The 23,755-nt window shown below is 39.9% G+C and overlaps 1 protein-coding gene across 1 annotated transcript in view; it reads right to left on the reverse strand.

Moving 5' to 3' along the window:
• The window catches only part of spata17 (spermatogenesis associated 17), a 51,820-nt gene extending 30,068 nt beyond the window's left edge, over window positions 1-21,752 (reverse strand). The window contains exons 1-9 of the mRNA XM_058399316.1: window positions 21,658-21,752; window positions 21,366-21,455; window positions 19,356-19,437; window positions 17,527-17,577; window positions 15,334-15,437; window positions 10,285-10,408; window positions 8,289-8,465; window positions 6,880-7,028; window positions 3,606-3,741 (exon numbers count right to left, since the gene is read on the reverse strand). Of these exons, the coding sequence (XP_058255299.1) occupies window positions 3,606-3,741; window positions 6,880-7,028; window positions 8,289-8,465; window positions 10,285-10,408; window positions 15,334-15,437; window positions 17,527-17,577; window positions 19,356-19,437; window positions 21,366-21,455; window positions 21,658-21,725 (981 nt within the window). The 5' untranslated portion in view covers window positions 21,726-21,752. The remainder of the gene's footprint in view (window positions 1-3,605; window positions 3,742-6,879; window positions 7,029-8,288; window positions 8,466-10,284; window positions 10,409-15,333; window positions 15,438-17,526; window positions 17,578-19,355; window positions 19,438-21,365; window positions 21,456-21,657) is intronic.
• Window positions 21,753-23,755: the final 2,003 nt, after the last annotated feature.

A 23,755-nucleotide genomic window follows, 5' to 3' on the forward strand; every position in this document is an offset into this window, starting at 1 on the left:
TATTACTATTTTTTCGTTTCATTTTTATTTATTTATATTTTATTTATTTATTTCCATTATACTTAAATTTATTTTTATTGTACAAATATTCTATTTATTTATTTATTTACTATTTATTGTTTATTTATTTATTTTATTTATTTTTTTGCTTTATTTATATTATTTTTATTTATTTCTATTTATTTGTTACTATTTATTTATTTATTTATTTATTTATTTATTACTCATCTGTCTACTTATTTTATTTATTTATTTATTTATTTATTACCTATTTATTTATTTATTTATTTATTTATTTATCATCATTGGCTCATTTATTTATTTATTTGTTTATTTATTTATTTATTTTACTACTCAGCCTCACTCACCTACTTCATCACCTTCACTCACCTACTGGGCTCTTCACTCACTACCTTTCACCTCTCAGTCACTGCTCTTCACTCACCACCAGCCTACGGCTTCGCTCACCTCACCTACCCTCACTCACCACTCACCACTCACTCTCTACTCACTCAAAAACCACTTCACCACCCACCACCACCACCACCTTCACTCACCCGCGACTTCACCTCACCTGCTCACCTTCACTCCGCCTCCACCCACCCACTCACTCACCATCACTCACCTCACCACCTTCACCTCACCACCGCCACCTACCTCACTCACTCACCCGCCTTCACCCACTCACCACTCATCCACCACTCACCTACCTATCCACTCACCTACCCACCCATCGCTTCACCTTCACACCTCCACTACCACTCATCACCTATCCACTCCACTCATCTTCACCACTCACCACTCACCATCTTCACCCACCTTCACTCACTCATACTCATCTACCTCATCTACCTTCATCTCATCTTCATCTCACTCATCTCATCTGACCATCTATCCACTCACCTCACCACCACCCACTCCATCTACCTTCACCTACTACCATCACTACCCACCAATCTCACTCACCCACCTCACCACTCACCTCACCATCTACTACCAGCTCACTCAGCCTCATCCATCTTCACTTACCCACCCACTCATCCACCACCACCATCTACTCTGATCACCATCACTCACTCACTCACCTCACCCACCACCTATCTACCTACTCACTGGCCACACTCACCACCTACCCCCACCTTCATCTATCACCACCTATCCACCGCACCCCACCTGACTCCACCACCCACTCACCTGGCCTCACCCACTACCCACCTGGCCTGGCTCACCCACCTGGCCTACCACCACTCACCACTCACCACTCACCACCTCACCTCACTCAGCCACTCACCCTGGCCTGGCCACTAGCACCACCCACCACCTTCACCTGGTTCACTCACCCACCTTCACTCAGCCTACCTTCACCCACCATCTGACCATCTCACCTACTAGCTACTCACCTTCACCACCATCTGCCTTCACTACCACCACTCCACTCACTCACCCTACTCTACTACTCCACTCACCACCTTCACTTCATCCACCACTACTCACCACCTCATCACTCATTATCACTCATCCACCCCACCCACCCATCACCACCACCACCATCTTCATTTTCCATCTACCTTCATCTATCTTACCACTCATCTTCATCTATCATCTATCCACCATCTATTCTACCTCAACCACCATCTTATTTATCTTCACTTTATTTATTTACTTATCTATCTATTCATTTACCATCATCTTATCACCCATTTACTTCATTTATTTAGTGATTTATTTACCATCTATTTCATCTGGAGGGGAGGAGTCAGTGATTATTACGTGAGTGAGTGGAGTGAGGAGGAGTGTGAGGAGGAGTGAGTGAGTATGAGTGAGTGAGTGAGTGAGTGTGAGTGAGTGAGTGAGTGAGTGAGTGTGAGTGAGTGAGTGAGTGTGAGTGAGTGAGTGAGTGTGAGTGTGTGAGTGAGTATGAGTGAGTGAGTGAGTGAGTGTGAGTGAGTGAGTGAGTGTGTGAGTGTGAGTGAGTATGAGTGAGTGAGTGTGAGTGTGAGTGAGTGAGTGAGTGAGTGAGTGAGTGTGAGTGTGTGTGAGTGAGTGAGTGTGAGTGAGTGAGTGAATGAATGAGTCACATTTCATCCTAAACCCTACAAAGCAAGAAACCTTTAACTAAGCAGCAATTATGTTTTATTTATAATGAAGGTTGCCTAATTTGTCCCTCTTATACTTCACCATCTCATACATCCAAATTTTTCGATAATTACTAATCACTGAACTTTTGACTAATGATTTAGTAACTAATATTTTAAAAGAATTTTGATCTACATGTATCAGCGCTGTATGCTTTCACATTACAGAAGTATTAATTATTGATTACATTAATGTTAACAATTATTACTTGTTAGAATATGTAAAGTGATAAATCAGTGTCTTTATTTAACCATCGAACCATCTATTTCCTGTAGCGTTTATCCTACACAGGGTTGCAGGGAGCCTGGAGTCTAGCCCAGTAAATTCTGAAGTGAGGGATGAAGACACCATGGACCAACCCACTGAAAGGCACAATCTCTCTCTCTCTCTCTCTCTCTCTCACTCTCTATTACACACACACACACACACACACACACACAAACAAACAATTCAGACATGCGAATATAAAAGCGGGGGGAAACCAGAGTAACCCCTGATGCATGGGGTAAACATGCAAACTCCACACACACAAAGAGACAGGACTCAAACCCTCAACCCTGGAGGTACGAGGCAAACATACTAACATTCAAGTAAATAAATCACTAATACCTAGTTTTGTCAGCTAAGTAGTAAAAAGTAGTCCAATCTACCTCATCTGATTAAGATGTGTGTGTGTGTGTGTGTGTGTGTGTGTGCTTTGACATTAAAATGAAAGACCTCTCTAGATGGGGCCTAACCCCTGATGGTGGGAGGGACCTCCTTTCTACCTATGGATCAGTGATAATCCTCAATGTGACATCCTCAGCTGCGTCAATTATGCTAATAACACACATGCTTGTTACGCTGAGCCTTCATTACTGTCAAACGCCAGCAGGACAGGCTTTACAGCCCTGGAATATGAAGCTGGTCTCAAAAGAACGAAGAGAGTTACTGTGTTGTGTCATGATTGGCTGCACTTTTTAGCATGTTGCACCATGATGAACCTTTTCAAATAGGGATTAATAGAAAGGATAGCATGTGGAGATCAGAGTCTTGTGTTCCTGGGGTTAGCAGACAGTATGACGTGTTCGAATGTGAGGCGCTGGCTGCAACACTGACTACACATGTCTGAGTGGCACTCATATTTATTTGGTTCTAGGAGGAGGTATTTCCAGGCAATTGCACTGGATGCAGAGGGCAGTGCCTGCTGGTAAGAGCCAATAAAGAACTTTCATCCATGAACAGCCTTCAGCAAAGACACACTCAATTACCTAATGTAAGGACTTTGGGGTGGTTAGACCATAGAGCTTTTTTCCTCTCATTTACTTTTGGGTATTTATTAAATTGCTGTCGGATTTGACAAATTTGTGACATGGCATGAAGAGTGTCTTTGTGTCTTTTCCTTTACCCTGTTCAATCATGCCATGGACCATATATATATAAATATTGTCCTAGAGAGCATGTTCTGTGTGTCTGAGCTATAAGTGTACCTTTTTCCCTTGTAGTTCGGCCCGGTTCTCCTCTCGGAAGTGCTTGGTTCCGTACGCTTTCTGCTGATATGGAGAATGTGTGTGGAGAAGAGGCTCATATTCTTTGTTCTGGTGGGCCTTTGAGAAAGGCAGGAACCTATTCAGGTAGGGAAAAAACAGCCAGAAGTTAATATTTCTGTAAAAGATGGAGTATTGTTTCTTACAAATAAGCTCTTAATGTAAGGAATGTAAGGAACGTAGTGCTCTGATGGTGTAAAACGGCAGTTAATGGCAGTAAAAGATGAAAAATCCACATTGCTAGAGTTGCCACAATCAGCAGCAGTGATTTAATTAGAGTCCTAAATTGCAGTAATAGCCTCTAGTTCTGTCTAGTACATTCGCTCCAAGCTAATGTTTCAACCCTTATACATCACCGCGTCGGCTCATTCCTCCCTTGGAACCGCGATGGATTCCAGTCCAAATCGGAATGGCTTCTTAATCGCTTGATTTCTTGTGGGTTGTTAGAGTCGCCTGTGTGTTTGTTGGGCACTTGTTCAATGCAAATGGCTGTTACTTAGGAAAAATGCCAGATGTTAATTACAGCGAGGTTGATTTTGTAAATTGCACCCAAGACACGTTGCCTGGAGGAAGATTTATCCGGCGCAGTACAAGAGGTGTCTGCATGAGCACGGCTAAACGTCCTCTGGGCATTGGCTTGGCTCATCACAAAACAAACAAACAACCAACAATTCTGGCACTTCCTGTGTGCTTTCTCTGCACTAAAAGGCCCTTTTTATTCCCCTGCACTTGTCACGTTCATAAGTTTTTAATGATGATCTGACAACAACCACAGGTGTTAAATTCTAAATGTGGAATGTAATTAAATAAAGATATGTAAAAAAAAAAAAAAAAAAAAAAACTACACAGGAATTAGTTAGATCATACAAAAGACATGTGTGTGAACATGGAACTGTCACTGAACAGGAAGAAAGAACAAGGCTCTTATCAAAGCACTTTGTAAAAGGTAAACTGTCTATAAATCATTCCTGGCATATGGATATTTTATAATTGCCTCTTCTCCTGTGGGTAATCATGCATGGGGGTGGGCTAGGGTACGACATGATCGGTGGAGGGAAACAAAAAGTAAAGTACTGTTCTGACAATAGCAGAAAATGTCAAAAAAAAAAAAAAAAAAAAGAATCTGCGTGATTTAGTAATTTATTCTCCCTATACACCTCAAGGAGAGAACCTATGTATAAAACCCTGATAAATAATTATGGCCTAATAGCCTAATAAAAGAGCAAAAAATAACGGATAAAAATTTTGATAGGGCAGTAAAAAAGTTTGCATCAAACACGGCACTTTAAATAATGGCCTCATACATACATCCTTCCCCACTAGAGACACCAGCCGCTCCTGCAAGACAGATTACAGTGCAACTCATGCTAATGTGCACATGGGACAGACAGCGCAGAGTAAAAATTAATGTGGCCCCAATGTCCTCGAATACACAATGCTTCTGCTGCTAGCCGGCTGTTTCACTTACTGCTTTCATTGCCTCTGAATTGCATTTTAATAGGCTAGTTTTTATTCATTCAAAGCCATTAAGGGGAGTTTGGCTTCCTCACAGGGGATCTCTTGGCAGTGTGCAGTGACAACACACCAGGCAGCCACCAAACAGAGAGGAAAAAAGGGGGAAAAGTTAGTGATAGAGAGACAGAGAGTGTGTGCATGTGTGTGTGTGTGTGTGTGTGTGAGAGAGAGAGAGAGAGAGAGAGAGAGAGAGTCTTCCTCACTTTTTATATGGCATTTTTAAGGTCTATATTCGTGATAATCATAACCCTGTTCGTACATGGTGCAAAAGTTTGGTAAAGTATAAATGTTAAATGTTGGTAGAATAATGTTGCAGAATGTTTCATTTCTCTTCTCACTTATGTTATAGCAACTAGAAACTGTCATGACCTCACTAGCCTTTTCTATATAAATATATATATATATAGTATTCATTAGCATCTGTTTATTATTAGTCTTTGATTATGTGGAGCATCCACCGTGTGAATACGCTAGTTACTATAGGAACGAATTAGACGTGTCGAATGAGCAGATTAATATAAGCCTGTGATCTGAATTTACAGCCAGCCCTACTGTCAGAGTTGCTCTCACAGAAAATTAATCAACACCTTCTGACCAATCAGAATGGAAACGGTGGTGTAATAACAATTAATGCATGTTCCATATGAATAACCAGTCCAAAAGGCTGCAAGGCTCCAGGCAAATTAAAACAGCCAAATAATTAAAGTCAAACTTTCAGCCAGCTTTAATGTCCAGTCCATACTGAAGTTGCTTGAATTGGTCACAACACAACCCAGTATGATTGAATGATTAGCTTAGTAGATGTGTTTTCATTTAAATTAAGACGGTGCCTTAGAAGAAACTTTTTCAGTGGGAATTACTGAGAAAAGTATGAGCTGGATACAAGATCAAAAAACAGGGTCTAATCACACCCAGAGCTGCCACATGTATAATAGAATTTGCACAGTAACTACTTCTCATATAACAGCCTGGCTGCAGTGGTCTGCGTTAATGGGGTTAGCTAATTTCCTGTTGAAAGTTGGAGTCATCCTGATTAATAAACACTGCACACTAAGCTTGTAATTTAAATAGATGGAAGGGCTTTCAAACCAAACTGTTCAAGGAATATTGTTTTAAAATGTTATTATGATAATCCACTGTAATCATTATGTTCTTGAGAGGCGCTCTAATAATGTTTCGGCAAGGATGGGATACGTGTGGTGGGACATTAATAGCTGAAAAGGCAGTGTTTTATTCAAGAGTGCGGTTATTTTCTCGCTAACTTGTTTAAAAGTGGCCCCTTCTGAGTTTTTACCATCTGTTCGGAAGTTTGGAAGGATGAAGCTAGAAGGTCTATTGCCCTTTAAGTCAGAGTTGGTTGTTCTTTTAAATAAAGTGCAACAACTTTTGAGCTACTGGAAAGCCACCAGCTGGCAGTTAGGTATCCTAATTTATGACATCTGAATATCAAATGCAGTGCGACATGTTGCCTGCTGTCAGTATGATGTATGCTATTTGAGTTTAGAGATACACTGAAACACTAACACTGAAGTGTTGTCACTGAATTTGCTGAAACACTTTTCTTTCTGTGTTTGGCTGGGACTTCATTACTTGCTTGGTCAAATCTTGATTTTTATGTATAGCTTAGATTTCACACATAAAACATTCTTGGTCTAAATGCTCTTCTGTTGCATGTGTGTGTGCGTGTGTGTGTGGGACTCACGGCTGGTCGATGAGGCGAGTCCGCCATTCCCGCTGCCGCAGCTCCTCTCTGGCCTCCTCCAGGGCCGTGATGGATGTGGCCACGCGCAGACTCGGCTCCAGGGGCCGCTGGCGCTGCCGCTGAACCTCCGCAGCTGGCCTGAAAGGCCCCTGACATGAATGGGGAGGGATAACGTAAATGTTTTATTGCTCACCCTACTTGTTATTGATGATTCCCTCTTGCAGCCAACTGGCCCCCGGGCTCCCCTACTGTTGTGGTATTAAAGCTCGTTCTAGCGACGCTGAAGGCATGATGAGCATGAATGGGATTAGGGGTAAAAAAGGTAGAAATATTTCACCATATGCTACCACACACACCATGATATGTTATGTCACAGTATCTGCTCCAACCTCAAGTACAATTTTGAAAGGGCAGGCCATGAAATGGACACATAACACTGCAATATTAAACTGATACTGATTGTCTGTTTGTTTGTTAACAGTCTATCTAATGAGTATTAATCGAAAATATATTTTTCAGTGTTATTATTTTTACTAGTAAAGCATAAATATAGTATAGCATATCCTGTATATAATATTAGATTGTGAATGAAGTCTCTGTGTGTTTTAGTAAGACACTGTTCAGAGGCACACGTGAAATGACAAGGTGTTACACTGAGAGTATCATGTTGGTCAGCAATCTTGCTCTGCTCAGGGACAGAAAGCTTCTCCCCAGCTGGTCAAAACTACTGGTGTTTTTGTTGCTCTTTGTTTCTTAATGTGACCTTCAGACACTGTGGCTGCTAATTCATGCAGGCACAAATGCCCTTGATGCTATCGAGACCAGATCAGCACCCGGCACTGACCAATCCTCTGGCTTCCCCAAATGGCACACATAATCAATCCATCACTCCCTGATGCTTATCATGCCGGAGAAGAGTTACAATGAGTAAGAAAGAGGTGTTTTTATTTATTTATTTATTTACTTTTTGCAAGGGGTATAATCTAGATAAATAATACATCCTTTCTCTTTGTCTGTCTGTCTGTCTGAATTTTAACTAAGTGCGCACTGATGAATCCACAGCCCACACCGATTAACTTGGCCTCTAATAAAAAGAAATGACTCATGCCTTATTTCTGCTCTCTTATGTTTAACACTAATAGAAACCGATAATGAGAATCGGTCACCGTAAAAGTCGTGCGTTGTAAATAACACGTATGCAAATATGCGTCATCAAATTCCCTCTCGCAGCCGGACAAGATGACGAGCTAGATTTGGAATTAGGTAAACATGTCTATAAGCCTTTTTCTTAAACGTGTTTACCCTTGATAGGATTTATTAACGTTTGGACAAGCTTTTAGACTTTTGGCCAGCATTAGGTTATGACAGGAAGTCTACTAGATGCATGTTAAGACATGAGGTGACTCTACCTGTGGTGTCTTATGTATTGGTGGTAGTCTCTCTATGCTAGACAAGAAGCCAGATGGCTGCTGGTTGGTTGCTGTTTCTTTGGGAGCAGATATTGTCCGCAAAGGTTTTACTGTCCTTAACCTCAGCTCCATCTCATCAGGCTCTGGGCGGAACGGTGAGTTGAACACACCTGGGCGCTGTAAATTACACACACACACACACACTTTTTAAAAATATACGTCACTAACAAAGTACCGACATATTCAAACGATTCCAATGGCCTTGAAAAGCCTCATTTATGTGTGCATGTGCTTTTTTTTCTCACTATCCTCATTTTGCAATCTGATCACCTCCTTATTGAAGGCATCCATGCAAAACCTGTTCGAAAAATGCACACGGTCTTACTGACAATGAACCTGCTTTTAATCACTCAACCTCGGCAAAACAATTATACTTGTCACCTCCCGTGAGTAGACGTATATCTATCACTTCAGCACCTGTCAAGTCCTCCAGCTAGCATGAACGTTAGCTTCCTCCAGGAAGTTTCAACCTTGCCGTAGGTGAGCTGGCTGGAGTGTCTAGCTGTTATCCTTGGTATCCTTCACGCACTGTGCATAGAATGTATTAACTGTGCTACAATACATACTAATATAACTGATAATGAACCACTTTTATGGCATTTCTTTCTTTCATTTCTTCTTTTTTTTTGGGGTGGGGTGGGATATGGGGGGGTAGATACAGTGTAAACTCCCAACTTGCCACAGTCTTCCAGGAAAAAAGAGCAATGATGTTGACCCTCATACTGAGCAACTACATCTATGTCAGCACAAGCCACTTTTGTCCAGCAGAATTTTCTCTGGTTAACGATGAACCGTTGGAGACCCATTCATTTCCTCCAGACAAGGTCAGACTGTGGGAACAGAAGTTGCCTAGCACACACACGCAGCGTGCGAGTGACTAAGAGAAAGTGCCGGAGAGAGGAAGCGAAAGGAAGAGAGTGCTTCTTCTAAAGATAGTGATGCTGTTCTTGCTTTATAGTGAGGTTAAGCTGGAGGTTCGTGACCTATCCAGTAGCCTTTTATGTGCTGGGATGAATAATGCGCATGTGAGATGGGTTTAAGTGAAATGTTTACAGCACCTTGTTCCCGGAAATCTAGCATTGTACACAATTCCATTCCAGACTTGATGATCTGGAGCTGATGCGGCTAATGAGGTATGCTGAGGATCGGCAGCTGTATTAAGCTATAAGGATGTAGATTTACAGAAACCTTTTAAAGCATCTGTACAAACACTGTAGCCAATGACGGCAATTCTCGGAGTGCCCACTCGACAGCTACCCCTCTATCCCCCTTTAAATCCTTTATCGTGCTGTTTCCGAACATCTGTTCTCTATTTGCCGTTAGGTTTTATTACTTAATTTCTGCACACTGACTGCAGGATGTTGCCAATGGTGTCTTCTTGCTCACGGCCATGACAGTAGATGTAACCCTGCTAAGAGGATGACCATAGATGCCACAGACAAAAATGAGTTAAAGGCCACAAGATGGTGTACACACCATCACTGGACATCCAGTTAACTGACCAGTGACATCTTTATTATATTATCTACAAAACAAGATTCTATGCTTATGTCATGGTGTTCCTGATAAAAGCACATGCAGTAAATGTTGCAGGTTATCTTTAGTAACAAACGTTTTCATCTGCTTTTATTAACACACATTATTATGCTTTTATTATATTATATGCTTTTATTAAGACTTTCATGGTCCCAAAGCAGTTTGCTGGGATACGGTGTGTCATTTGGAGGCAGGTAAAAAGCTGTCATGCTCCCTAAAATGGAAAAATACTGAAAGTAAAAATTAAGAATTAAAAATATACAAAATATATTAAAACACAACGTGTGTCTTTTCTTTTTTTGCTCACTTTTTTGCCCTGGGAGTCAATTACTGTAACCATAAAGGCTTAGAACCTGAACAGATTTTGTTGTGTGTGTGTGTGTGTGTGTGTGTTGCTGACCTGTTTGGTGCTGAGGAGGAAGTGAAGTCGTTGAGCTTGCATATATTTCTTCTGCTCCTCTTTCTCCATGGCAATGCGCTCTATTTCTTTCTTCTGGTGCTCTGCTAATTCCCCTAGTTCTCTCCTTTAAAAAACAACAACAAAAAACAAACAAAAAGAAAACCACATAATTGTTAAAAAATTACTTTATAGGAAAATAAAACAATTTCTTTAACAAATGACACAAAAACATACACTAATGTTAGTTCACAAATTATTTATCTACTTTTTATATCATGTTTAATAATTTTTTTTACATTAGGAAAATACCAAAACATTTTGAATTTTTATTTGTGCTACATGGATTTTTATTTGTGCTATATTTATGCAACATACATACACCTGTTTGCAGGTATAGCAGACTAGAACACATCCAATATACAGTATATAATAATGACTTTCTGTTCTAATGCACTGGACATGCAAGCGCACGGAAAGAGCGAGGGGTCGTCCAGCAGCATCGTCCCCCTGCTCTCGCTTTTCAATTATCGTTCTCTTTTACATATCATGATAGAACCGAGTATACTGACACTTAAAAATCACCACTTTTGCAGAACTCCCCTTCTCTCTCTGCGGAAGATTAAATTACGAAATGAAATATGTAGAACAGAGACATCTTCGTCTGCAGGAAATGGACTTCGGTATTAATGTGGAGTGAAATCTAACAGTTGCCTTGATCTCATTCGCAAGATTCTGCCTACCTCCAGCTTCCTTACAGACAAAATTCTGTAAAGTGCATAGGGTAAAAAAAAGTCTCATGATTTAGAAGCATAATGTGTAATGTGAGCTGAAGTTTCTGCTATTGCTGGATGTATCAATCCAGTTGTGTGTGTGTATGTGGTACTCTAGTCTGTCTGTGTGACCTTGCTGACCTATATCTCACACTTATTATTAATTGCACTGTAGTGGACAAAAGCCAAACAGATTTGTAACCGTAGAGGGGATCTCAATCTGTGTCTGAGGAAGGCGATGGGGAAACACATAAAGCTCATTAGTGCTGATGGACCAGTGGGGAGACACGGGAGCGGCTCACACAGATGACCTTTGTGCGTCCTTAAACCACAACACACGTGTCCACACTCCGGAAAAAAACTCTGCGATCAGTTTGCTGATTTTTAAAACGTTCCGACAAGCAATTTTCAATTTTTTTAGTCAGCCAAATGTTTGCATATACAATGGATATTTAAAAAAAGTCTAGACCCCTTCTGATAAAACAGCAGGTTTCTGTGATATTGTAAAAATATATTTAACCAAGATATGCTGGAATATTGCAAAGAAAGGGGACAAAAAATGTTCAAATAGAAAACGTATCTATATCTATATCTTAGTTGCACAAGTATGCACACCCCTAAACTAATACAGTGTTGAAGCACCTTTTGATTTTGTTGCCCATTTAGTCTTTTGGGGTAAAGAGTCTATCAGCATGGCACATCCTGACATGGCAATATTTTCTCATTCTTTCTTGCAAAAACATTATAGATTTTTTGAATAAGTCATTCCCTTGTTGATTTGGATGTGTGTTTTAAATCATTGTCAAGCTGAAGTTCCTTTTCATCTTCAGCTTACTAACAGACACCTAAAAGTTTTGTGCTAAATTCGACTGGAATTTGTAGCAATTCCACGATTCCCTCTGCCTCGATAAAAGCCCCAGTTCTGGCTAAAGAAATGCAGATGTAAAGAATGAACCACCGTGTTGCTACAGTGTTATTTTGCTGATGTGATTTTTTTGCACCAAACATACCTACTTTTTGGTCTCGTCAGAATACAACACATTTTGCTGCATGGGTTTTGGGAGGAATAACTTCCGTCTAGTCACCCTACCCCATAGCCCAGACCCCGTGTGAAGAATATGAGACTGCTGTCACATGAAGAGAATAATCAGTACATGTCAGAGTCTTGGTAAATTTTTAGAGGGACATTCTGTTCTTAGTGGTGTCACCGTGGTGACAGAATCTTTATTTGGGAAAAAATCTGATTTATTTGATGACAGACGTAATAATATAATTCTTTTGCAGGAGATTGTTTCATTCCAAACATCCCCAAATATAAACATAAACTATTATTTTTAATTTTATTTTTCCTATTATACCCTAAAAACCTTCCAAAAAGTAACTAATTTTTATCCGTTGAAATTTTGATTGATGACAGAAAAATTTTCGGACATGATTTATCTTGGTATTATTTTTTTTTACATCACGAAAACCTGCCATTTTTAAGGTTTAGTGTGTATCCATTGTAGCTCTTAAAAGCTTTTAATATTATAAATACAGACTGCCATTTCTGATTTTTGCGTTCAACTTTTTAAAAATAAAACATTCGACTGTTCCATGAATTAAACAGTATTTCATTGTTTTTGCATTCCATAGTCATGAATTATTTCTTTGTTACTGTGATAAGGTACTTGCCTTAAACACTCTGCAAATGTTTGCAATACATTAAAGGAGAGAAAGCCAGTTTTTCACATGCCCTTGAAAGGAATACAAGAGTCACAAAAGTAGCCTTACTACTAACAGTCCATCAATTATCAAGCCCCCCACCCCCCCGGATGGGACGCTGCTGAAGAGTTAAAGACTTGCCTTACTACAACATTGTAGAGAGACATTTATCTGATTATGGCTGTAATAATTACCCAGCTGTTTATTACAGATAGAGAAATAATTCATGCGGGAAACAGGCCGCGGTGGCAATGACACTCCGCATTTAGTAAATATGCAAGCCGCTCACTTCTAATTACTCAAGCCCAGAGGAAGCCCTTATTAAGCAGCAGAACCTTAAGTGTCTTCTTGACAAATGATGAAGTGTTATATTGCACAAACTCTTGCTGTGGAATTACTGCAGTGAACTCGGGCCTTGACTTCATTAAGATATGCAGGAGGGGACGGCGGGATGAAGATGGACACCGGAGCATAGTGGCTCGTGTCATCAAGTCTCAGCTAATGAATAGGCAAGAATGTTTCTTCTTTTTTTGTTGTTGTTGAATGAAATCTTTCATTGTTGGCAGTGTGTGTGTGTGAAAGAGAGAGAGAGAGAGAAAGAGAGAGAGAGAGAGACAGAGAGAGAGAGGGAGGGAGGAGGGGGTCACTAACAGCTTGATCCAATTGCTTTGTGTTCAATGGGAACCATTAGTAAAATTCTGAATAATTTATTTGGTTGCTAGAGCTACATGAATTAAAGTCCTGTTACAGAGACCTTTAAAGAGTGATGTATCAGTCATTGTGTGATTCCAAGCCCTAAGTGGAACAGCTTCACAAAATCAGAGCAATTGATTAGTTAGTGAGTAGTTACAGAAATATATTGACATATAGTAGTATGCAAGATGATGCCTTTTCTACACTGATGTTTTGGAAGCAGTGAAAATGGGAAAGCGTAAGAATATGACAGATGAAGGGCCAAATTCTGATGGCCATATGACTGGGTCAGAGCATTTCCGAAACAGCAGATCTTGGGGTGTTCCCTGTCTGTAGTGGTTAGTACCTACCAAAAGTGCTCCAAGGAAGGACAACCAGTGGACCAGTCACAGAGTGATGGGCGCCCAAGGCTCACTGATGCGCATGAGTTGCACAAACTGCTGAAAAGGTTAATGCTGGGTCTGGTAGAAAGGATGTCAGAACACACCGTGTATTACAGCTTACTTTGTATACGGGGCTGCGTAGCTGCAGAGTGCCCATGCTGACTCCTGTCCACCACCTAAAGAGTCTACAATGGAAATAGATGGCCTGATCTGGAAAATCATTTCTTCTGTTACATCATCTGGACAGCCAGGTGCATGTGCATCGCTTACCTGGGGAAAACCTTGCACCAGGATGCATGATGGGTAAAAAGGCAAGCAGGTGGAGTCAGTGTGACGCTCTCGGCAATGTTCTGCTGGGAAACCTTTTGTCCTGGCATTCATGTGGACGTTATTTTGACATGGACTACCTACCTACACATTGTTGCAGATCACTTCCTAGCAATGGTATTCCCTAATGAAGAGTGACTTCTTTCAGCAGGATAATGCACCTTGCTACTCTGCAGAAATGCTTCAGGAATGGTTTGAGGAACATGACAAAGAGTTTATAGGTGAGGTCAGTTCTCAATCTGATCAAGCATCTGCGGGACGTGCCGGGGAAACAAGTCTGATCTGAGGAGGCTCCACCTTACATACAGGACATAAAGGATCTGTTGCACCACAGCAACCTTCAGAAGTCTAGTGAAGTCCATGCCATGACGAGTTAGAGCTGTTTTGGGAGCACAAGGTGTATTCATAATAATCAGTGTATATGCTCGAAATATTTTTTATAAACATGCTGATCATAATGAGCTTATTACCATGTATGCAATTTTCTAATTAGACAATTACCTAATATCTTAAGAATGTCAATATCTGCCCGCATGTTACAAACTTTTCGTCCAACACAATGGGATACTGTAAAAGTAAAATGCCTGCCATTTTGCAAAATAAATTGAATCCTCAGTGTTTCATACACATTAGAGAAAGTGACTCATAGGTGAGAAACCCCATTAAAAGCAAGCAGCATCACTTAAGTGAGTTGAGTCTCTGGTGGCTGGAGGTGTCGATGGTGGGAGCTGGAGTTACTGATCCAAGGAGCACTTAACAAATTTACATTTAATTTTAGCAAAACCCTTAAGATATTTTCCCCACAAAATATATTGGCCACATTAACATGTGACTCCAAGTTTTTATCAAAAGTAAAAGATGGTATCATTTTCAGCCCCAAAGCATGCATGTTTTATTAATGCAGAAGCTGGATGAAATGAGAGGCTAATTTTTTAAAAAAAATTTGTAACATTCGCAGTAATAGTAACCCTACGGGCAAATAATGCCTGGCATGTTACTAATCTGCACGTTTTATAGTTTATGGGAGCAATTTGTCTTTGTAGAAAGTCGGACTTAAATCTACATCTTACAAACACAGAATAGGTGGAAACTGTGTAAACATTAGATCTTATAATATAGTATAAACTATGCAGTAAATAATATCTCTCTTTATTTTGAGTGTTTTCTCCCACCTGACTTGTTCGTTCCTCTTTGCCAAGTCTTCCAAATACCTCTTCCGTGCATAGTAATTGTTAACATACTTCCTGACGTAGTAGCCTCTCCATCTCTGCTGTATCTGTCGAGGAAATATTTCATTTAGAAGTGTCAGGATCATTGTTAGCTTGATATTACTTCATACATGCGTAAAGCTAGAGTTCTTAATTAAGTCCAGTGTAGCTCTGTTTGGTAGCCTCCTCAGTTAGATAAATGTGCTCATTAATATAAATAAGACTACTGACTTAACCACTGAAAGAAATGGCATAAATGAAGAAGGTTTAGACATGGCCGTTACACACAGTTACACAAGTAAGTGTGTAGGCCGGCATTAGTCAAACTCGTGCTGCAGTCCTGTACCGGAGTGGACACATGTCCTTCAGGATAATTAGGAGATTAAAACAACGGCAGCAGAAAAATAATAAGGCAAAAACAAAACAAAATGAAAATTGGCATTGATCAGCAGTCAATAGATAATTCTAAATAAAGTAATTGCGTGCTGCAAATCCAAGTTCTTGCTGACCTTTTAGACGAGTAAAATCGATGATGCATATTGCTCAATTAGATCTAATACAAATGTGTGCACCCTTGTAAACACTGGTTTCTGTTAACAAACTAACACTTTGGCATTTGGGAAAGAATGAGGGTGAGCGAGGAAAACTGGACTGGGAAAAGAGCACAGCTATGTGTCTTCCAATTACAATTCTCTAATAACCAATGAACATCTACAAGCAAAACAGAGAATAATAAATAATGTAGGTTTGGATTTCTATGGGATTAGTTTATTAATTAATTGACTATTTCCTGATAGACTGACTGATTAATGTGTGTTTGTGGACTGTAATGTTAGCAGCTGGGTGTCATGGCAGCAGATCCGGATGCATGTGCAGGTATGTTTGAGCTTTATTTATATACAGCTCTGGAAAAAAATCAGAGACCACTGCCCAATCTCCAGATTTGAACCCTATTGAAAACCTCCGGAATGTCATCAAGAGGAAGATGGATGGTCACAAACCATCAAGCAAAGCTGAGCTGTTTGCTTTGTTGCAAAAAGAGTGGTATAAATTTATCCAACAGCATTGTGAAAAACTGATGGAGAGTATGCCAAAATGTTAACAACATAAGAAACTGATTATTTTGCAGTGGTCTCTTATTTTTTCCAGAGCTGTATATACACACACATCCTGGCTTTGCAAGTTTTTCTTCCATTTACACACCGGCCCCTTATTTCTCCTGTAATATTTTTTACGCTCCTTTCCTTCCTAAACAAAACAGTCTCTTCTTTTACAAGATCTATAAAACACATCTGCTTTGTTGAGCAGCTTCTGTTTGTGTCTAAGTGGCGACAGGACCTTCGGCCTTGTGCACTGGGGCCTCTGGGAAGAGGTCGAGCTCCATCGCTCCAATTAGACTTGTGTAAAAAGAACAGACATAGAGTACAGGTGTAGGGCCTATGCTCTACACGCTGATGAATATATAAATCTTCACTCATTCCTGATTTCCATTGCTCTCCAAACATCACAGTAATATCATTCCGGAGTGGGAACCTGCCATTCTTCAATAAAATAAACTGGGAAGTCTTGCAAGTGTTGTAAAGCTTCACTTCAGGGAGAAAAAAAAATGCTACATGGGATTGTAAAGCTATGATTTCATTGCGTATTGATACCCCTATAAAAGTGTCAATTCTTCAAATGCCGCTACTTTATATGGCTTGGAATGCAACATGCGGAACTGATAAATGTCTAAAAGTAAAAAGGGGGAAAATAAAGACACTTTAGTCTCTTTAGACTTTGTAATGACTGTACAGAAGAATATGGGTGAATGTCACTGGTTGAAGGCTGCAACATGTGGATTAAAACCTAAATTCATTAGATTTTTTTTCATTGAATATAATCTGCTGAACAATCATTTACTAAAACAAATCAATAATGGAGTTACGTTAAGCATATACATTCTAGTGAGATAGATCTGTGTAGGGTTAAGATCAACACTTCTCATGCAGAGTTTTTTCTTCTTCTGTGAACTACAAATCTCTCAAGCTGTAAAATAACAAGGTCTTCATCTCATGTGTATCAGCTACACTCCGACTTCTGCGTATCAAATAGCAAGAAGATCTGTTAGAGGATTTCAGCAAATTCTAAACTCGAGACAAGAAGATTTAGAAGTATTACCTTGACAGCCATCTTATTGTAGAAATTCATCTTCATGTGAAAATATGCTGTCTGTGAGAAAAGAGAGGGAGATGGAGTTACATCACAGGCATTGAACCTTCCTGCTTTCTGACCTGTTCCTAACGTACACGAAAGGAATCGGCTTTATATGTGATATTTAATATGTAATAAGCAACAAAGCCCAAGCTGAGAGAGAGAGAGATAGGATAGAAAGGGAAGTCAGACCTCATATTGAAGGGACACGGCTGTTCTTAATACGTAATGCAGTTATGGCTGAGGAAAATCTATGCTAGTCAGACTGGAACCTAATGGAGATGTATGGCAAAACACTCTATGCTGAGTCTGATAATCAATGGTGCCCTGTGGGGAATTAACTGGATAACCATAGCAGAGAATATTTAGTAGAGGTAAGGATATGATTTATTAAGTGTGGACACTATTTAGGAATAACTAGAGAGAATTTACTACCGCCCCATTAGAGGTCTCACTCAGCTTATGCAAGCATTATATTTTTTAATGCCACATTTAAAGTCATTTACCTGAATTATGTTTAAAGAAAATAAGGAATAAAATTATAAGCAATTAAAATATTATACCCGGCATGAAATTAAGCAACAGAATGAAACTGGTACAACAGAAATTTGTTCTTTCCAACAACTTCCAAAGTTTGAATCCCAAGAGCACCACAGCCATCCATGGCCAGGAACACAGGGAGCAAACCTGGCCCTACTCTCTGGCTGGGAGGAAAAGTGTTATTCTCTCTTCCCTGTCAATCACAATGACACTAGCCAATCCTGAGTGACACTAGCCAGTCCTCAGTGTATGTGAAAGAGGGCAGATAGTGCTTTCTCTGAGCAACTTATGCAGCATGAGCAACAGTTTAAAAAGATTTGGTTGGCTGGCTTCATGTGTCTTGGTGGAAGCAAATGTTCATATCCACCCTCAACCAAATTAGGGAGAAAATGAAAAAAATAACTTGTTGGTCCACTTTTACATGGTCATGGACATTTCAAGATCAAGGTATTTGTGGATGTCCTCATCAAGGTTTTAAATTGGGTTAAAAAATGTTGGGGTGAGCATAGCATTGAAGCTCTGTGAAGACATTGTTCGGAGGTTGGCGTGGAAGAAATCAAGAAAAGCCCTGACCTCAACCCCTCTGAACACATCTGGGATAAACTAAACCACCTACTGACCCCAGACCTCCTCACCTGATATCAGAGCCTGATCTCACTAATGCTCTTGGAGCTAACTGAACACTAATTCCCACAGCCAAGCTCCAAAATCTAGTGGAAAGCCTTCTAAGAAGAATGGAGGTAAATAACAGCACAGGGGGAATACATCTGGAAGATCGAAAAGCATATATGGGTATGATGGTAAGGTGTCCACAAATTTTTGGCCATATAGCGTTATTAGAATTTCTTATGGAGAGCAATACATTTTAATGGGTGTCTATGTGTCTATCTTAGGTTGTCGGATTTTACCAGACACTTGCATTACAAGTCAAATTAAAAATAAATTGTTTGGAAGTTTAATTTAGATTTAAATATCTGAGATTGGTATAGTTTTTGCCGGGTTTCTTAAAGAGTGCTAATAAATTCTGAAGTTCACCGTTAAAGAGCCTGCATAAAAAAATACCTATGTAATGACTGTCAAGAGGAATAAGTGCACTACATCAGCAGCTTCTTTTAGATAAGGCATTTCATAGCTAATCAATACATCCTGTCAAATTACAAACCTACTTGAGGTGTAAGTCGTGGCATGCCTGTAACCGCTGAATGTTAATGAGGGTAATCATAACATAATCGATATTACACAATGGCACAGCTTACCTTTAGCCTTTGCCTAAAGTACTGGCGTGCGCTGAAAGCCCGCCATGTTTTCTGTATTACAGTGGCATTCCGGTGTAGATAGCTGCAATAATATTTCCGTGTTAATCATCTTTGCTAGATATTAACAGTGAAAGGAACATTTAGAAAGCTTCCTCCTAAGAGCCCTAAATGGTTGGCGCTTCTCAGACAACTGGACATTTGCATTCATTCATCAAGATGATCCCCTCTAAATGCACGTCCATGGCAATGCTGAACTCAACAAGGCCATCAGTTTTAAAAAGACCATTTATAATCCCAGAAAATCAATGCGTATATAGGGAAGGTGGTAACCCAAGAACTGCACTTAAGGCGCTCAGATTGTGCCTAATTAACCACTTAACACACTGATCAATTAACTAAAGTAATCTAAATGAACCTACTGTCTGGAAGTTTGTCTGCTGACTGCACAGAAATATATGGAGGTTACACTGCTGGAGCACCGAGTGGTCTTGCTAATTTCTGTGTCTAAAGACTAAAATAGACAATGATTTAGCATGCAGAGGCCGCATAAAACGTAGCTCTGGGGGGGTCAATGATTGTCCACAGCACTTTAGGCTCATGAATGAAAACACTGTAATTGACCAACAACACTTTGAAAACAAACGATCTATTCAATTTTATTGCAATATATTTTTCAACTATCTTTTTTCAGTTTATGCTAGAAATATCTTCAGGGACTGTCTTTATGTATGGTAAGACCTTAGAACATAGTCACAAAATGACCGCAAATCTTATATACTTCATATAAATGCTGTAGTCATCTGGCAACTGTTCCCTTTGCTTTTGTCATAGACTCCTATAGTCCTCTCTTCACAGCGTCCATTAATATTTTTAATTGCTTTTGAAGCTGTTTAGAACTCTGTGGCTACGAAATGGTTGAAAACACTCCAGTACATGAGATAGGATTCACAGGATATTTCTGCTTGAGAAAAATGCAACAGAATGTAACTGCTGTATTAAATGTGCATGCAATCCCAATTATAATTATTCACAGGAGACGGTGTGTGTAAACAGCTACGAGTTTTGGCTATCCCGTAGTGACCGGATCAACCGGTATAGAAGTTAATACCAGGTTCTACGGTGTTAAATTCCATATCTGAACAACTATCTGTTTGGTGGGTTGGTTAATTCGAAACAAAGTGGAGGGATTAAATACAACACTAGTTGTATATACACCGACCAGGCATAACATTATGACCACCTACCTAATGTCCCAGCATGCACTGTGTATTCTGACACCTTTCTATCAGAGGCAGTATTAACTTCTTCAGCAGTTTGAGTAACAGTAGCTCGTCTGTTGGATCGGATCACCCGGACCAGCTTTCGGTCCTCACGTGCATCAATGAGCCTTGGCCGTCCATGAACCTTTCGACGGTTCACCACTGTTCCTTCCATGGACCACTTTTGATAGATACTGACCACTGCAGTTTTGGAAATGCTCTGATCCAGTAATCTAGCCATCATACGTTGTCAAACTTGCTCAAATCCCTACGCTTGCCCATTTTTCCTGCTTCTAACACATCAACTTTGAGGACAAAATGTTCCCTTGCTGTCTAATATATCCCACCCACTAACAGGTGCCATGATCAGGAGATCATCAATCGTATTCACTTCACCTGTCACTGTTCATAATGTTATGCCTGATCGGTGTATAATGTTACTTAGTTTAGTTAGCTGATAGGACCTGATAGGAACTCGTTGAGAAAGTTCAATGGGATGATGGTCACATGACATCTTTTTTTAATTTAAATATTAAAAAAAACAGTTACAGTTACGGATATCTTCAGTGTCCGGTCAAGGTCATGAAGGATCACCGCACACACACGTGCAATTGTAGGATTGTGCAATACCAAAATATAACTTGAACATATAAACATTAATTAAGAAAAGTTGCATGCTTTGACCTTATCAATGATCAAAACTTGGATTAATATTTTGAAATCACAGAACCGATCACTTATACTAACTGACCTGAGGTATGCGCGTGCCTGACAGCCTCGAACCCAGCTTTGAATTGTGACTGCTGCAGTATATTCCCGCTGTCTGTTTTCTTCCGCATTTCTGTAATATATATAAAAGGAAATTCCTTAATCAATTCATTAAAATATCCATATTACTGTGTTGACCATTAGTTACCATTTGTCGAACTGAAGCTAGCCGTATATACTATATAAACAGATATAGATCAGCTTAATTATATTGAATAATGCTCATACTGTGGTGAACAAAAACTCATAAAAGTTTTGCCTCGCTGTTGTTTTACCTGTTTCTGATAAAATATTGCTCTTTAACGTGCTCTATCTGCTCGTACAACTTCACCAGCCTGGCCATATTCGTGTAGCTTTCCTTGCATCCTTGACAACGAGGAAGGGAGGGGTTTGTGTAACTACAACAGTTGGTGCGTTCAGGTCATGTCGGAAAGATCGTGTTCACAAGTTGAACGAACACGAACGCCGCCACAAAGTCGTAATTACGAGTTGGATTTTTAGGGTGTGTCAGCGAGAAAACACGGTGGAATTAATAAATCAATAATCCATTTTTTTTATTGAATTTATATGCGTCTCAGAAGCTGATTTCAGTTATATGTTTGGTATTTGCAGGAAGTTGTTGGAATACAAGAACATTTTTACAAGATAACAATTAAACAAGCTAACTGCCTGCACAAAAATACAATAGCACTGCACAAATGCGATATACTGTGTCAAAGGTTACAGTGGCTTCATAAATTGATTAAAACAGAAAGGCACACATCTTCATTTTCTTGAAGTAGGGTTGCTGTATTTTTGGTAGTTAATTAACTCCCTCTTGCCGACCAAATTGACTTGAACGCACCTGATGTCGTAATTACGACTTCCCAACTCGTAAATACGACATTCCCAGGAGGAATTAAACGTGCCGGTGTGTCCCTTACCTGGGGGAGACCTGACACTAGGATGCACTGTGTAAAGAAGGCAAGCTTGTAGAGTCAGTGTGATGATCTGGGCAATGTTTTACAGAGAAACCTTAGGTTCTGGCATTCATATAGATATTATTTTTGATTGCAGATCACTTCAAGGTACCGGTATTCCCTAATGGCAGCAGCCTCTTTCAGCAGGATAATGCACCATTCAGACATCAAGATATATGCGCTACAACCTCTACTCAAATAGATAGCTATATCCATCTATAGAAACGTTATTCAATCCTTTTTCAAGGACGCTCCACAGGAGCTAAATTCCAAGCACAATATTCCTATAACAGCACAACCAGTTGTGTTTTATTTATTTATTTTTTAAATATGAGGCCATATTCCAGGATGAAAGAAGCATCCTCTCTTCCATGTTATCATTGTTTATTACTTACACACTTCTCTTAAAGAGCAGGCGTATGGATTTGTGGCATCTTCCTCCACTCTGCTGGCCTTTTGCTTACCTCTTGATGGCACCAATCCACCCAGGCTCTGGACTTTAAGCCATGGTAATTACCTGCAGAGCGCTGTTTTGACAAGCTGGATGATGGTAAAGTCATCATTTCCCGCAGCACGGAGACCAGCATGTTTTACACCTGACCTCCTGGCCCACTCTGTGGCAAACTTGATGTGATGGGTCCAGTATTTGTGGTGGTTGATTTTTTTTTTCTTGTTGTGTCTGCTGTTCCTTTTCTGAACATCTGCTATTGCTTTTATCTTATATAAGCATCTTCCCAATCTTGACATTTTGGGATGTTTGTATATCCCAAGTAAGTAAGGGATGAAAAGGGATGATGATTCCAAGAGTCTTGAGTAGACTAGATGCAAAATTGTTTAGCAGAATAAAAATCATTCTATCAGAATTAAAGTTTACAGTGTTTTCCAGAGCAACTTGCATATATCTTATTTGTGAGAAGTTGGGGGGGTTGAAAGCCTTGCATAAGGGGTATCTTAGCACTGATAGGATTTGAACATATACCCTTCTAAATCATAGTCCAACCTCCTAACCACTGAGCTACCACACCCACCTAGCCCTATGGGATGATAAGAGATCATGCTAACATTGGCAGCTTGTTAGAGGATGCCAGTGCCTGCAGGAAGTTGTTTAATTTCAGGAAATCTCTTCCTCTACACATATACCTCTGCGTCATCAATCTTGGGAGTCTTTTTGTTCCAGCGCCATGGGGGCTACATAATTGAAATGATGGTCATTATTCCCCTTTATTTATTTTATTTTTTTTTTTACCCAGCTCACCTTCTCTTTCCTTCTTTGTTTCCCCTAATGGATAAAAAAGCGTGACTGTTCTGGTGGGAAAGGAAATCATATTTTTATTAGCTGGCCCTTATCTGGGGGGGAAAGGTAATGAATTGAGGATTGTGTAAGGTGCTTTAATCTGCCGGCGGTTTATCATTA

This window comes from Hemibagrus wyckioides, linkage group LG09 (assembly GCF_019097595.1).
Source record: "Hemibagrus wyckioides isolate EC202008001 linkage group LG09, SWU_Hwy_1.0, whole genome shotgun sequence".
NCBI lineage: Eukaryota > Metazoa > Chordata > Actinopteri > Siluriformes > Bagridae > Hemibagrus > Hemibagrus wyckioides.